The 16,805-nt window shown below is 36.2% G+C and overlaps 1 protein-coding gene across 4 annotated transcripts in view; it reads right to left on the minus strand.

Annotated features, from left to right (window-relative positions):
• GOLGA4 (golgin A4) overlaps positions 1–16,805 on the minus strand; it is a 111,778-nt gene that overhangs the window by 43,094 nt on the left and 51,879 nt on the right. For 3 of the 4 annotated variants that reach the window (XM_068559248.1, XM_068559246.1, XM_068559245.1), the window contains 5 exons: positions 15,169–15,267; positions 14,090–14,219; positions 12,369–12,556; positions 11,997–12,080; positions 9,653–9,800 (listed from right to left, as the gene is read on the minus strand). In XM_068559248.1, the coding sequence (XP_068415349.1) occupies positions 9,653–9,800; positions 11,997–12,080; positions 12,369–12,556; positions 14,090–14,219; positions 15,169–15,267 (649 nt within the window). The remainder of the gene's footprint in view (positions 1–9,652; positions 9,801–11,996; positions 12,081–12,368; positions 12,557–14,089; positions 14,220–15,168; positions 15,268–16,805) is intronic. The other variant, XM_068559247.1, reaches the window with a different exon arrangement.

Here is a 16,805-nt window from a genome sequence, read left to right on the forward strand (position 1 = left end):
GCTATCTCATTTAAAAGCCCCTTTATTAACCACAATTTGACTTAACAGACAGTGGTTTGGGCAAAGGAATTGCATACCTGAAGCAAACACGTATTCTAAAGCATTTTCTTAATGATGAACTGTAGTAGGTATAGAAAAAGGCAAGAGAAAGGTTGAATTCTGGTAACAACCGGGAAACACAACTTACTTTGCTCACTACGTTAAAAAAAAAACACTTCTCTGGCAACCATGTTTTTGATATTAAAAAAATCTACCCAATTTATTCATTTTATATGCGCAAAGTATAAAACTATAGCTCAAATAAGGTCTAAATTTCAAAGGCATATTAATTAGCTGAAATTATTTTTAAAGATTCCTACTCCAACTTTACTGATATTTGGCTGTAAACACCAAGATGATAATCCTTAGACATAAATATGTTGGTAAATAAAGTATTTAAAGGGAAATGCTCTTTGTTTTAGTTAGATATTCTTTTACTATAAATTCTGGTGTCGAGCATTAAGAAGCATCTCTTGCTAGGAATAAGAAATTAGTTTCCTAATTTCCCAAAAACGAGTGGAGTAAACCGATCAATTACAGGAAAGAAATTCTGTAACAGAGTGCTTACTGCTTAGTTTGAGCTGCAGGTTTAAATCTGGGAAAGAAAAACATGGAAAAAAGGAATGACGATATTTTTAAATGCTTATTAGATGTCATCACAATCTTTTCCTTACTGCTAATATTCGGCATGTAAGATTGCACTTACATTAGCGCTTCTAAGCACTTCACAGAAATATCTTAAATCAGGCTCTAGAGAACCTGAAGATAGTTTTGATATTCTTCCAGCAAGACAGAGTTTTAAATGAAAAACTTTTGTCAATTAAGCAAAATAAAACAAAACTGTACACAGTCAATACCAAGTGAATTTTCATTGTTTTCTTTAAATTCCAGAATCCAATATAGTATAAAAATAGATGTAGTGCTCTCACTTTCTCAAATAACAACAAAAAAATCTATGCCACAAAGTTCCTATTTGGATATAATTTTCCAATAGTTAGCTTTTCTAACCATACTCAGTAAATTTTAGTATATTCTCCTATATTATAATTTTAGTGTTTAATCCTCCAAAATAGCTTTCCTAAGTCACTTGATTACCCATGACATAATGATTAAGGTAGGACAGATCTGGTTCCAAAGTTCTTTTCATCTAAATTTAATCCTTTCTTCCTACTTTCTGCCACCTTGTCAGAGAACCATATAATTTTATACCTAAAAAGACACCTTTGAGATGTCCTCATTCAAATGCAAGAACTGAGTCATCCAACTTCTCCTTCAGATGATAAATCAACTTAAATATACAGGATTTAAGGAACAATCCTTAACTTGCATTATTTTTTAAACCTAAGAATGCTGACATTGATCAAGCTCAGCTGAGCAATAATATACCTTACTAAACCAGAATTTCTGAACCAATCGATTACTGATGGCTTCTAACTCTCAACAAAATGCAGCATGTTATTATACCTCTGACAGACATACAAAAACTCACTGCTTTTCATCTCCATCTTGCTTTATGAAAATGTTAAGTCTCCCCAAAATAAAATAAAATTTTAAAGAGGCAATAAAACACATTTCTATATCCACATACAGAAAACTTATTTCAAACCCACTCTACACTCTACCACAAATGAAGCCACTTCCTTACAGGAAGTCTGTGTCCAACAATGAGTCCCATTTCAATGTTGAAGGAGGATATACTGAGAGCTTACTTACTAACCAGAAACATCTCACCTTCTGATCTTGCAACCACCAGACATAGTAAAGTGGTGTCCTTAGCCTGTAATGTTCTCAAGTGAATTCCCCACTCCTTCCAAAATAAAACTATGCTAGGATTTTAATGTTGAGTACTAAAGAAGTATGTTCTGAATGTCTACATAATTTGTCTTCCAATTACCAACACAGGATAAGTGAGTGGGGAGAAAGAAAGCGTGCATCAGCCCCAGCTGACAAGTCTTCTGCCAACATGCAAGAGTGCACAGAGAAACCATGGTCACAGCACACATCAACAGGAAGGCTAAGCACGAACTGCCGCCAAATGTTGCAAGAACGCGTTGTGTTCTTCCAAAGCAAAATTCAATGTATCTCAGGCAATTTTTGCTTTAAAAAAAAAAAAAAAAACTTTGAAAGTATTTCTAGAAAAAATTGAATGTACCTTAAGAATGGTCCTCTATCAGTTAAGAAAAACACAGGGCAGACCTTTTATTGCTGGCTCATCACTTTCCCCTTCAGATGAGGTTTACTCACGTCCATGGGAATTATGAAAATGGACAAATGCTCACTATATGAGTTACATGAGAAAGGGTGGCAATCTACAGCTCAATAATCCAACCATTCATTCATCATATATTTATTAGATGTTTGACATCTGCCAAGCATATGTTAGGCATTGGGTGATATAAAGAAAATATTTCACAAAAAGACAGTTGAAGTAATAAGGCAGGTGGGGGGTGGGGGAGAGGTGTATAAAAGAACTAATCATCAGGCTAAGCTAGGAAGAATGTGGCATTTGCTTTTGCCACTTCACTGTCTTTCCCCCTCCTCATCCTCAACGTCCTAACCAATCATAATAAATAACCAATGCTGGAATTCTGAGATTCTAGGCAGCATTATTGTTTTGTTGCACTGTCCCAGGGGACACTTTACTGTAAAAATAACAAGACCCACTCTCTACTCCCCCTGCAGGGAAGAAGCAAAGAGGCAGAAATGTGGAAAGGCTGCCACCTCTAGATTAAAAAGCTAATTAATAACATCAAGAATGAATAAGTAAGCCAGTGCTTATTTCTTTATCCCAGCAAAAAAGCTGCTAAAATGCGTGTGATATAAAACCAAAAAAACACAGCTAGTACTATGAAATGAATGAAATGCAAATTAACAGAAAAAAACAACAAAAAGATTTATCAGAATTCCCATCCAATCATCAAGTGTCTTGTGAATAAAAGCAAAAGTCTAGAGCAGCAGTTTTCAAAGTGTGGTCCACAAATCCTAGGGTCATGAGACCCTTTCTGAGGGTCTATGAGGTCCTCCTGTTTCTAGATACACATCTGCATCAGGGCAGATGTTCTTCATATATTTTAACCAAGATAATATATCACGACAGATTGAATGTAGAAACAGGCATGAAAATCCTGCTATCTTCTATTAAGCCAAACAATAAGATAAGGAAAAATGTAAAATAATGCCATTCTTCACACTAAATTGTGTTTTGGGAAATATGGGTAATTTTCATAAAAGTATTCAATACTTACATGTAATAGGTTTATAATTGTTATTTTAAAATGAACTTTAAAAAAATTTCTTAGTTTTAATTTCTAATATAATAAATATCAATCCATATAACCCACACAAACACTCTTTGGAAACCTCAGTAAGCTTTAAGAGTGTAAGGAGATCCCTGTGATTAAAAAGTTTGAAAACCACTGGTCTGGAGTTTACATAAATGAAAATAAAATAATGCTACCACCCAGTGGCATAAACCAGATATTGCAATACTTATAAGTTGGGGCCTTCAGAAATTTAATAAATATCACATGTGCAATGGAAATCTACTTTTCAAGCCACTTCCCAAAATACATAACAGGATTCACTCTAAGGATTAACTATGCTTTGACCTTTAAAATTTTTACAGATCTATCCAAATTTCATGCACTCCTTACATTAACCATGCAAATTTAACTATCAAATACTTTGAAAACATCAGGATGATCTTGGAAAATATAAGGCTAAAGCTAAGTAAATTTAATTAAATGGAAAATATGATTCTGTAGCAAAGAAATGTGTTCCTCTAGCTGCTGGTGCTTTCCAGTAACAGTGACATTTCCAGGGACATAAATAAGTGCAGGCTGACAATGACTTTTTAAAGGTATGTATGTACAGCTACTATTGTAGAAATGTATCAAGCACCTACAAATACACGACTATGAAATAAAAAACCTATATTAAATTAAAATCTAATTCCATTTAAAATAATAAAATTTTCCAACAGGTGTTCATTCAGTGCCAAAATGTGTACATACTACTCACCTAACATGGCATACTTAAATTCAACTTTAATTCATACTCTTTTGCCTGAGAAACATGGAATTTTCTTTGTAAAGCTTATTCTAAGTACCCATGATAAGAAAAAACAGCCCTTACCCCAGTCCTGTTCATACAAGGCTTGGGAAAGGCACCATGATTCACTTATTGGCATGTGTGGATGCACAAAAATAAGATGTTTTGTGAGACTTAAGACTCCAAGAAAACTCTGTTACATAAATTATCAACAACTAACAAAGCACTTAAATACACATGTGATTTTTGTTTGTTATATAAATATGCATAAATCTTATACATTATTTAAAAATAAACTCTATTCTAAAGGGTCCTTCAAATAAATGTTCCACTGAATGTCTTTGGTATACCAGGTCTGTACTATACAAATGAAAAAGAAACTTATTTCCTGCACAAACACAACATGACAATAAAAAAGCAAAGAATGTTGTGAATTAATCTACATTTTAAAATGCAGCCAATCATATAAAACACAGAACTTCAGCAAAGACAGGGTACATGAAAGGGAAACAGGGTTTACAAAAGTCAGTGCACTCTGGAAACTTTCCTAATCCGAGCAGAATATTTTATTCATTTTGCACAGTTGTGGGCAAGAACATTTTAAGGACAGGGTATTAATACTATGATATGGGTTCTTTTTTGTAATGGCTATATTTAAATCTCTTAAAGGCAATTAATAAAAAAGACTATTGTTATAAAGCAGAAGCTAACACACCATTGTAAGGCAATTATACTTCAATAAAGATGTTTAAAAAAAAATTTTAAAAATAAATAAATAAATAAATACCAAAAAAAAAAAAAGACTAAAAGTCTATGGGTAAGACTTTATCCGGAGAAACAATTCAAGGATGGAATAAGCTGTATTACAAGGTTGTTATAGTATTCTTCAGAAAAGTGAAAGTAGAAAATAATCTAGGTGCTGATCAATAGGGAGATGGTTAATGATGTACATGCATTCTGACAAAGCCATTAAAATGTTAGTACTTTAGCAACAAGTAAAACTACTCCTAATATAATGTTAAATAAAGAAAAAGGAGCATACAAAATTATATGGACAATTATGATTACAATCGTATAAAATAAGGATTGAGAAAAGACTAAATGGAAGTGTACTGAAACAACAGCAACGTGCTTTCATTTCCTCTGTTTTCCAATTTTTGGGTAATATACTACATTAATGATTAGCCAGCTACTCTCCCTCCTATCCCAGGTAAAACATACACACACATGCACACAAAGAATACCCAAGACCTAGCGTGAACTTTAGCAGCATTAACATTCTGCACGGGTGCTGCATTGAAGAGGTAATATTCTAGACAATCAGTAATAATACCTAGTACCTAAAAAAGCACCATCACATACTTAAGCTGAATCACCAGAATTCTCCAAATTTAAAATCTGGTTACTTGAAGATATGACCATCTGTTTTTAAGTAACACCTAGAAAGGAATACTATCAACAGCTGTAGTAACAAATATATTTATTTTTGGTTTTCTTTATTCACTGAAATAATTTTAACAAAAGTGCTATAGTATTGTACTTCAGAAAACATGCCTACCAGTTCCACTGTAGAGTAGAGTAAGTACTACAAGCTGATACAGCATCAAGTAGGCATGTTACCATATTCCCATAGTCTTGGTATTTTATGACAGAACTATTCTTTTTAAAATCAGAGACACTCAGATTTCCTTTGTCCTCCAACATATGAGAAGCATCACAGTTTGTCTAGAAAAACTATGAGAAGCAGTGCAATAGACAGTTTTCTAAGAAAAGTAGTGAGGAATGTATTTGAGCCGCATTTTGATCTCCAGAATAAGTGAGCCCCCAAAAGTAGCTATTTGTCTACTAATATCCACATGTCAAGAACTGCTAAATATATGAGCTAAATTTTTTACAATCAAAAATGCATTAGGAGAGTTCAGATCCTTTGATAATTATTTTATGTAGACACATTTACTTCTAAAAACCTTAACAACCACAAACTTTAATGTTAGTGTTTCCTTCACATGGCCAGCTCTTATGTGTTTTTTAGCCTTTGAATTTTAAATCTAAGAAAGAGAAAGACAAACATTTAACAGAGCAATTGAATTCTCCAAGAGCCAAATGATGTTTATAAAAATTTATGAAAACTATTTCCTTTACAAAGACCTTTTCTTACTTTTAGTACTAAATTGGGACTTTTCTGTCAATTGGCATATGCGTTTTATATTTGAACTAAGAATCACATTATATTAGAACAATTCTGTTCAGACTTAACTAAAGCCATTAGATGAAATTCAGTTGATGCACAAAACTAACTTTCATTATAGATTTAAAGGGCAACATCTTCAATATGGAATCAGTCTGTTACAACTTTCTATCATAAACCTCAATAATTACGACTACAAATATAATTTTGAAAATATCCATAAAAGCACTCATAACTGTGTTATCCAAAGACTTTCCAAAATAAATATATCTATTAAATAACTGTAAATCTTAATTCTCTCTTTAAGTATTTATTAACTTTAAATATTTTGACAGTATTATTAACAGATAAGTTTCTCAACTTATAGGCTATGAAATATTACAAAAATATAGTTTTATGAAAATCACATTTAAAGACAAAATACATAAGAGGTACAATCTACCACGCATAAAATAAATAAGGTACAAAGATATATTGTACACCACAAGAAATACAGCCAATGTTTTGTAATAACTATAAATGGAGTATAACCTTTAAAAATTGTGAATCACTATGTTGTACACCTGAAACTTATGTAATATTGTACACCAACTATACTTCAATTGTAAAAATAAATAAATAAAGACAAAATACATCTGTGTTTTGGAGAAGCAAGAGAAGGAAGACTGTATTACAAAAGAGTTGACTGGAACAGCAGCCTGGGAAATTTTTACCTTACATATGAATTAACTGTGTATTTTGTCTGCCTTTTTATCAATCATGTGCCCCTTTTTACTTGTTATTCATGGGTTTCTACCTCCTCACAAGATGCACCTCAATTTTAAAAGGAAATGTAATCCCTGACCAGCATTATTTTCTCTCAGCTGGCTACAAGAGTCAACAAAAGCAGTCCTAAAAATGAAAAGGCTTGACATGAGAAGCTGAGACTCTGCATTAGGTTTTCTGCTCACGGAAAGCAAACCTGTTTAACAGCATCTCACGAGTCTACAGCTGCTTCAGTGAAGTCTTTAGAGATTAGAATCTAAGAGATTCTACCTATTAATGCTCTCTGAAGGGAAATCTTAGGCTTTGGGGGAGCAAATTTCTAAATTTCCCAGCCACTTGTCAATAAAACTAGGGCTTCCCTGGTGGCACAGTGGTTGAGAGTCCGCCTGCCAATGCAGGGGACGTGGGTTCGAGCCCTGGTCCGGGAGGATCCCACATGCCGTGGAGCAACGGAGCCTGTGCGCCACGGCTGCCGGGCCTGTGCTCTAGAGCCCGTGCTCCACAACAAGAGGAGCCACCGCAATGAGAGGCCCGTGCACTGCAAAGAAGAGTGGCCCCTGCTCGCCACAGCTGGGGAGAGCCCGTGTGCAGCAGCGAAGACCCAACACAGCCAAAAATAAATAATAAATAAATAAATAAATAAATTTATTTAAAAATAAATAAATAAAAAATTTTTAAAAATAAATAGAACAACTATAAGGAGATGAGGAGATATTTATGAGCACAACCAACTGCCTCTCTTATCCAGACCCATTCCTTTCCTTAAACCTTACACTCTGGTTTCTAAAATCATTTCTGAAACTGCATCCTGGGAATCAAATCCTCATGCAAATTAAAAGACATTTAAAAAATCTTCATCCTACCTCCCCCACTTTTGGAAATGCCTCCTATATTCCCCCAGAAGCATAAGTATCCGCAATTCCTCTGACTTCTCAGGTTACTTTTTTTGTTCTCATTTATGTCTCTTTGCCAAACTCAGTATCTCTGTGTTAAGAGCATAGGCTCTGGACTCAAAATGCCCAGATTCAAATACTGACTATACATTTACTCTCTGTGGGTGAATGTAAGCAAGTTACTTAACTTCTATGTTCCTACGTTTTCTTGTCTCCTTTCTTATTTGTGAAATGAGGATAACAGTAATACCCAAGTCATAGAAATTTTGAGGATTAAATACAAATACATACACAAGTGAATACGAGCAAAGCATTCATGACAGAGCCTTGCATAAAGTAAGTGCTGGCTATTAGTAGCAGCAGCCGCTAAGGCTACCACCGCTTCTACTACCAGTAAAACAATCTTTCAGAGAAATCAGCCTCTTCTACAGATCGAACCATAGGCTTCAACCTTAGGCTAACAACTCCTAAAAGATGTTCCGATTTTTTATTTCCAAATTCCTACAGGTCAATTCCATCTGGAAACCTCATGATAGGGCCAAATTCAAAGAATCTAAGCAAACTCACCATTTCACTCTATTCCTCAGCGTTCCCATTTAGACTTCCTATTCTGACTTCACCTGATTCATTCGGTCTCCTAACCTTAAAACTCTGGCGTCATCTTGGACTCCTACTTTTCTTCTGCCCCTCCAAGTTAACTGGATACCAAATTCTGCAAATTTGACTCTTCCTCTCCTTCCCAGACCCACCATCCTAGTCAAGGTGGCCAAAGCTCTCAGTTCCCAAAGCCTGTATTTCTACCCTTGCCTTTAAGTTTGACTTTCCACTTCATTTCTTTTCTACATACAACACTGGCTTCCATCACATTATGCTTTCCTATTACTGGTTTCCTTGTTTACCAAAGTCTAAAATTAGCTACTCACTTTTACAGACGTTAACAGTCAGTTCCTTCACAATCCAACTTCATTTCCCACTTCAGCAAGAATGGTTTCCAGTTGACACACACACCCCCTATGGTCACTGGGCCCGTTTATGATCTTAAATCTGAAATATGTGCTGCCCCCATCTCTCTGTTTAGGCCCCTTCTATTCATTATCTGAGGCCCAAGTCAACTCACATCCTCACTAACCTGAAGGCACCAGTTCACCCTGCTCTCTCCTCTTTCTAGCATCTCTACTTTCTTTCCGAGCATTATTCAGTATCATACCTTGCTGAATACTGGTCTCTACACTTTACAGTCTAGCATTTATTGGGTCAAAACATAATGCAGTTATGTATAACACTGAATTATTCCATCATTCTCTTAAAAAGCAGACTACATCTTATACTTTTTATTTACCCTAGAGCATCCAAAAGGTAGCAGTTATTTAATATGTACCATGCTGTGCCTACCTGGGGAGTCTCAAAGTTGTAAACCTGAATTTTGATAGTCTAAGGCAGTGGTCAGCAAACATTTTCTATAAAAGGCCAGATAATAAATACTTTAGGCCTTGCAGGGCTCTACATAAACAGGCCAGGCATGGGCTGCATTTTACCCATAGGCCATAGTTTACCAACCCCTGTCTCTTCTGAGGAACAGTCCCAGTGTCTTTATAAAGAGTCTCTACAGTTAAACATTTTTATCGATATTTAACTAATTTTTCTAAATGTTGGTTGGTCAAGCACTTTACATGACTTTTGATTTCTAACATAAAACAAGTAACCCCTGAGTTCTTACCAGCTCTTTCAGATTTTTCTTTCTGCTCCCGTAATTCCTCTCCCTGGCTAGTCATCTGCTTGATGCGACTACAAAGTTGGGCAATTTCTTCTTCTTTGATTTCCAGGGTTTCATGCATCTGACGTTTTGTCTCTGCTATTACCATCCCCTAAACAGAAGTGCAGACTCTAAAGCGTTTGTGTAACAAAACTGCATTATCAATAGCACATATCAAACTTACTTTAAAGGGCAGAAAACATAATGTCTCTTACTAAGTACAACATACAAATTATTTTAGTATTTCACAAACTGAAGTCTGTGTCCTGTGTATATACTACACTATATACTACAATAACTTCAGTTACCTGGCATATCAGCATGTTCTTAATATAAAAAATTATTTTAATAATAACTTTAATCTTTTAATTATTAACAACACATTTTAGTTAAAAGATTTATTTTATAATCTTTATAAATGTTTACTATAATTTTCCCTATCTTAGTAAACAGTTTACATTGAACAAAATATAGCCATTAGTACTTGGCTCAGAACCAGTCATGAACTACAATTACTGAACTGCGCTGTAACATGGGGAAAGCCCCAGAGGCTGCTGAGAGTATAAGGTTACTGCTGCCACACTGGATGGACCAAGACTGCGGTACAGAGCTACCTGGTTTTTCTCTTTCCTCTTGTGACAGTCTCTGGTCCCAACACCACTCTTTATTACTGTCAGTGAGGCATTCCTCCAATTTGCTAATTGCTACTGTCTTCCCACTCTCTGGATAATCTACACAAGAAATGAAGGTCGCTAGGGGGAAAATATAATCAAATAGTATATATTAAATCAGTCATTTGCAACTAACAAAAAATGGGTGGTTCAACTTGTCTCTTGAAACATAAGACTCTGTGACAGCTATTTTATGATATTAAGCAGAGTATTACCTTACTTCCAGGGTTTGTCAACCCTTGCTTTAGGGTATGACTCTTTCAGATGGCTAATATTAATGAACAGATTAAAAACCAGGTAAGTGGGGCATTATTATACAAAATTCCAAAAGAAAATTGTGGGCCTTCAGTTTCTTCAAAAACCAAAGCACAATGGAAAAAAGAGAGAGAGAGAGAGAGAGGTGAAATCTATAGATTAAAAGAAGTCTTAAGAGTCACATCAACCGACTGTAATGAAAGAACCTCATTTGGATCCTGATTCATAAAAATGGGAAAGAAATGTATGAGACAAAAGTGAAAATCTGAAACTGTCTAGGTAGTTGATTGTACTAAGGAACTGCTATTAAATTTTTAGATGTGATCATGATAATGTGGTTATATTTTTATTTAAAAAAAGACCTTTATTTTAAATATACATTAAAATACTTATGGAAGAAATGATAAGATTTCTTAGATTTGCTCTAAAACAATCCTGGGATGAGGGTACTGGGGGCTGGGAATGTACAGATGAAACAAAATTAGCCAGGAGATGTTAACTGTTGAAGTTGGGTGATGGGTTCATAGGAATTCCTTTTATTAATCTTTGTACTTTTGTAAATGTTTTAAGTTTTTCATAATAAAAAGTTTTTTGTTTTTTTTTTTTAAAGAGGGCCTTCATGAAGTTTATGGAATAGAATCCAGCAAAATGAATAGGATGAAAAAACTGCCAATATATTTCAATAGCAGAACAGCTCTAACATGTTCTTAATTACATGGCCACTTAAAATACTGCAGCTATAAAGTACCATATTAAAGAACACAGTGGATGGTGTGGAACTAACTGGAAGCTACTTTTAAAAAAAGGACCCACGAACCCAGTGCTGAAAGGCTTTGGTCAAAACTGTTTTGCCCATGAATTTTTTAGCTGTCTTTGCTTCCATTGCTAAAGTTTCTGTTCCAACTCTAAACTGCCAATCTCACCTATACATTCTAAAGTTTATTTGCAGAAATTTCTGTTTACGCTAACATATACATTACCACTTCTTTACTTTTTAGGCAATTTATCTGTGAGATTAATCTGTTTCCATTATATTTGACAGACAATACTTATATCATTCACATTTAGCAATGGCTTAACTGTAAATAATTTAACTTTTCTCTAAAAAGTAGTTATGTTCTGTAAACAAATTTCTTTTGCAACAGTATTCTAATCTATAAATCAAAATGCTGACTGGGATCAAGAAATCACAGATTCAGCTTCACATGATACAAAACTAATGCTAATGGTTATATAAATCTAGAAATTAAAACAAAAAGATTTTTCATGGAAGCAGCTGTAATAATTTTGGAAAGCAGAAGTCTGAATGCTTCCAATTGCTTCCAAAAATGAATTGGGGTGCCCCTTGACAAATTTTAGTATCATAAGTTTTGTTGTTTTACCTTATCTTGTTCAAGCTGTTCAATTAAGTTCTTTGCATCACGCAACTGAGTGATAAGTTTAGTCTTCTCAGCCATATGAAGCTCCTAAAAAAATTTTAAAAGTTCATTTCCATCTCTAATAAAGCTTCTCCTCATATGAGAACTCTAAACATTTTCTCTAACTTGAATACTCCTACAAGTCTAATAGGAGAAGAGAACACAGGATGTGTCAAAAGGATGGTAAATGCTATGAAGCCCTGGGCACTCAGGAGCCCTTTCCATGCTGTCTACGGAGGAAGGGGGAAGGCTTTCCAGAGGAGGTGCAGGCCACGCTGGGGCCTGTGGATCTAGCATCACAGGGCTGCGTTAAACCACAATCATTTTCTCTTTTACCTTCATCTTTTCTAGTTCTTGAAGTCTTTCATCTAGTTGCTCTTGCAGGGCTTCTTTTTCACTGGTTAACAGCATACATTGTTCCTTATGCGACCGAATGGTTTCCTTACAGCGCTGCAGTAGACTCTCTTGACGTTTAACTCTTTGCTGAAGTATTTCCACTGTTTTAGCAGAAGCTCCATCTCCCACTATTAATAAAGCAGCATAAGCAGGGGCAGTCAGTGAGGAATCTAAGGGCTCCCTGGGAACAGCTACTCTGTTAGTGCACAGGACTGTATTCTCATTCCAACACTCTGCTATACTCTGAGCCAGATTGAGAAGAGAGGGGTGCCCTTCCAAACCTCTACTCTGCCACACTCTGAGCCAGATTGAGAAGAGAGGGGTGCCCTTCCAAACCTCTACTCTGCCACTATTTGTGTGATCTGCTGCTGAAGAAGCTGTGTAGTACATTCACCTCTTCTTCTGTGGTTCAACCCCAACCCAAATGGCACAAAACACTCAAGAGTTAACTAACGTTAACTGAATCCACCCTCCTTCAAAGACAGTTTGATGACCATCTTTTGCTATTTACAAGTGCCTCCCATGTCTTAGCGCCAATCCCCAAAGGATCACTAAAGTATTCCTTCCAAAGCATTCTAATCTCATCCAGAGAGGAGTTCTGGCAAGTACAGCTTTCTCCATCTCCTTACATTTATGACATAGCCCAGGGGTGTTTCAGGAGCCCTTACAGGTTGGTTGCTCAGATAAATGGCTGCTCAGCACCTGACTCCAGCACTGGCTGGACCAGAAGTTTATCACAAATCTCTTTGTGATAAAGCTAGTAAATAAAAAGTGGGAAGTTTACTAAATAGGTACCACAAAGCCTCAAAGAGTAGGGAGGGCTACAATTGGATTTTAAAACATAATTTAACTATTCCTTCTTTTACAATTACAAAGCAAATAATAGGGCAAATATTGGCATCTTTGAATGTAGAAATACATAAGCAATAATACTTAAAAACTAAAAGAGACAAATAGTGACAAAGAGCATATTCCTTAATCTTGAGCAGACTTAACCTTTTTGTATGAAATCTAGCTACTGCTATCAGTAAAACAGTATAATATAATGAATTTCAATTACAATGAAAATGTGGTGCTACTCACAGACTTTCAAGTGTCAAAACAATTACTCACTTTCTCCTGGAAAACAATAAACAAAGAGCCCAAAAAACCATCAAAACTCTTGCATCTGCTAAAAACAGGTCCAAAATGGAGGCTTAAGCTAAGCCCCACATCACCAAACTGAGACTTAATTACAGTTTCAGCCTCTCCCAGAAATGGAATCTGAAACCAGTCCATCAGGAATCACCTGGTCAACACTAGGGAGGTCACATGCCTGACAGACCCCTGCATCCCCTAAAGGAAAGGGACCTTGTCACAATCAATCCACTTTTTGCTACTATAACTTCCTTGTCCCACTCCCTTCTGCCTGTGAAAGTCTTTCATTTTGTACAGCTCCCAGGAGTTCTTTTCTATCTGCTAGAAGGGGTACTGCCTGATTCATGAATGGTCTAATTAAGTCAATAAGATCTTTAAAATTGACTCAGTTGAATCTTTCTGGAAATATTAGGGTCAGGGACACTTTACTTCTACCTCAGTCCATGTCTACTACTTCCTGCCCTAGAATCACTCACCATCCTCCTCTAGTTTTTAACGTAACCTTCTGACAAGCTGAAGCTTACCTACTGGCTCTACATCACCATCTGTGTTCTCTTTAGTGACGCCTTCAGCCTCTGGTTCCATCTGCGAGAGTGGTTTTGGTAAATCAGCATTCATTGGGCCATTTCGTAACCGCTGTTTCAGCAAAGAAACCTAAAATTAAAAAATGTCCTTCATTAGAAAAAAACCAAGAGAAACTTTGGCAGTAGTGCTTTCCTTGAAACAGAGAAGGAATAGAGTAAAAGATACCCTTTTTGCTATAATGGGGAGGGGGGGAAATCAAAATAAAAAATTTACTCCCAATGCTGCTGATTTTGATATTTGCTATTTTCAATGATAGCTTAGCCAGAAGATACAATAAATCAAAAATTATCCTTAAGGGGCTTCCCTGGTGGCGCAGTGGTTGAGAATCTGCCTGCCAATGCAGGGGACACGAGTTCGAGCCCTGGTCTGGGAAGATCCCACATGCCGCAGAGCAACTAGGCCCGTGAGCCACAATTACTGAGCCTGCGCGTCTGGAGCCTGTGCTCCGCAACAAGAGAGGCCGCGATAGTGAGAGGCCCGCGCACCGCGATGAAGAGTGGCCCCCCACTTGCCGCAACTAGAGAAAACCCTCACACAGAAACGAAGACCCAGCACAGCCATAAATAAATAAATTAAAAAAAAAAAAAAAAAGCCAGACAGTTAGCTCTTAAAAAAAAAAAAAAATTATCCTTAAAATTAATTGAGGAAAAGCAAAGAGTTTTAAAAATCGGCCATTTTGGGACTTGCTGGTGGTCCAGCGGTTAAGAATCCGCCTTCCAATGCAGGGGATGCGGGTTCGATCCCTGGTAAGGGAACTAAGATCCCACGTGCCGCAGGGCAACTAAGCCCGCACGCTCTGAAGCCAACGAGCCACAACTAGAGAGAAGCTCGCACGCCACAACGAAAGATCCTGCGTGCTGCAATGAAGATCCCGTGTGCTGCAACTAAGACTCGATGCAGCCAAATAAATAAATAAATGTTTTAAAAGGCCATTTTTTAAACATCTGGAACCTATTAGATATTCCATCAAAACCCCTTTATTTTTCTTTATCCAAAAATTCCACACTTCTTTTTTTACCTGAGTCTGAAGGACACTGATATACTGATCTTTTTCCTCTAAAGATGCATCAAACTCCTCTTGGAGATGTTTTTTTGCTTGCTGGTCCATCTGGAGCTCCTAAAACGTAAACGATTCATAAGCAGTTTTCAGTATAAAACAAAAAATACAAACCTGAAATTTTCAAAGTTTAAAAACTCATCAATCCAGATTTGCATTACTCTTAAGGTAAGGTAAGAGCAACAATAATTAAAGAATAATCAGCATTTAAAACACTAGTACTTACCCCAACAAATAATTCTGTTCCTTAAAGAATATGAAAATCCAAGAAGAAAAAGTATACTTATAGATCTGTAATCACTGCTGAATTGATAATTATGTAGAGAGGATTAAAAAAATTAGTTACTTAAGATAAAGGTAAAATTTTATCCTACTTTAAGACATCTGTACTGCTTGTGCTACCTTATATTCACTTGATCTAAAACAGAATTGTTATATACTAAATAGATAATCAATAGAACCTTCCTCCTCCCAATACATGAAAGTGATCAACAGTCAAAATCAGAAGCCTCCTCAAATGAAAAGGTTGACCTAGTTGATCACCAAACAGTGAAATTTCAACTTCCTGACATGCTGCTTTCCTTAAGTCATTAATGAGCCTCCCTAACTAAATCCAATGGCCTTTACCTCTCCACTACACCAGTCACTAATAATCACCTCCTCAACTGAGGTACCTGCTTTCTGCGGCTTCAGGGCTCCTACCTATATTCCTGTCTCTCAGAGTTTCCACTGTGCCCTTCACTGATTCTCTCGGCAAATATCCCTCTGGGCTCAGTTCTGTGTCCTCAGAGCTTCTCCCTTACACTTGCTCCATTAGAATGTTGCAGATTAACACCTGGAACATAGTGGATATCCCATCAAAACCCCACAATTTTTCTGGGATTCCTACTTTTCTAATTCTCTAAGCTCAAAATATTCAAAGTCACATTTTACTTACCTTTTGTTGACCTCTGCACATAACCAAATTCTTTCATTACTTTCTCTACAATGTTTAGGTCCTTTTTCCACATCCAAAACCATAATCCCAATCTCTAATAATCTTGATGATTAATTTCCTTCAGTAGCCTTCTAGAGAGAATTCTTACCTCAAGTCTACCTCTGATTTAATCCATCCCTCACACATTTGCTAAAAAACTTTCCTCAAACACTACTTTCAAGGACTTATAAGCAACGCCTTCTTCGTGAATTGTTTCAAATTTACTAATTCTCAAAACACTGAGGTACTAACTGTCCTCTACTCTCCCCCACACCCACATGGTCCCAAGATCTCAGCACATTTACTGTTCCTCTCACTACGGACTCCTGGCTTGATCTCCCCTGGCAGTAGGAGTCTCCAAGTGCTGGTCTTCAGATCAAGACATGTTTTTCTTAGATCTAAATTTCTTTCACTAAACAACTGTACTTTATTCTGAGACTGTGTCCTTCCTAATTCTTTTTATTATTTAAAAAAAAAAACTTTCTTGCATGAAATAATGACAATAAAAGAATCTGGTTCCTTATTGTCAATGTCCTCACTTGAAAAAAATAAAAGTAGCCCTATGACAAGTCTCCTTTCCCCCATTTCTGGAAGGAACTGGAAGGTAATTTCTCAGTCCCTG

Source organism: Eschrichtius robustus, chromosome 12 (genome assembly GCF_028021215.1).
Source record: "Eschrichtius robustus isolate mEscRob2 chromosome 12, mEscRob2.pri, whole genome shotgun sequence".
In the NCBI taxonomy this organism is placed as follows: domain Eukaryota; kingdom Metazoa; phylum Chordata; class Mammalia; order Artiodactyla; family Eschrichtiidae; genus Eschrichtius; species Eschrichtius robustus.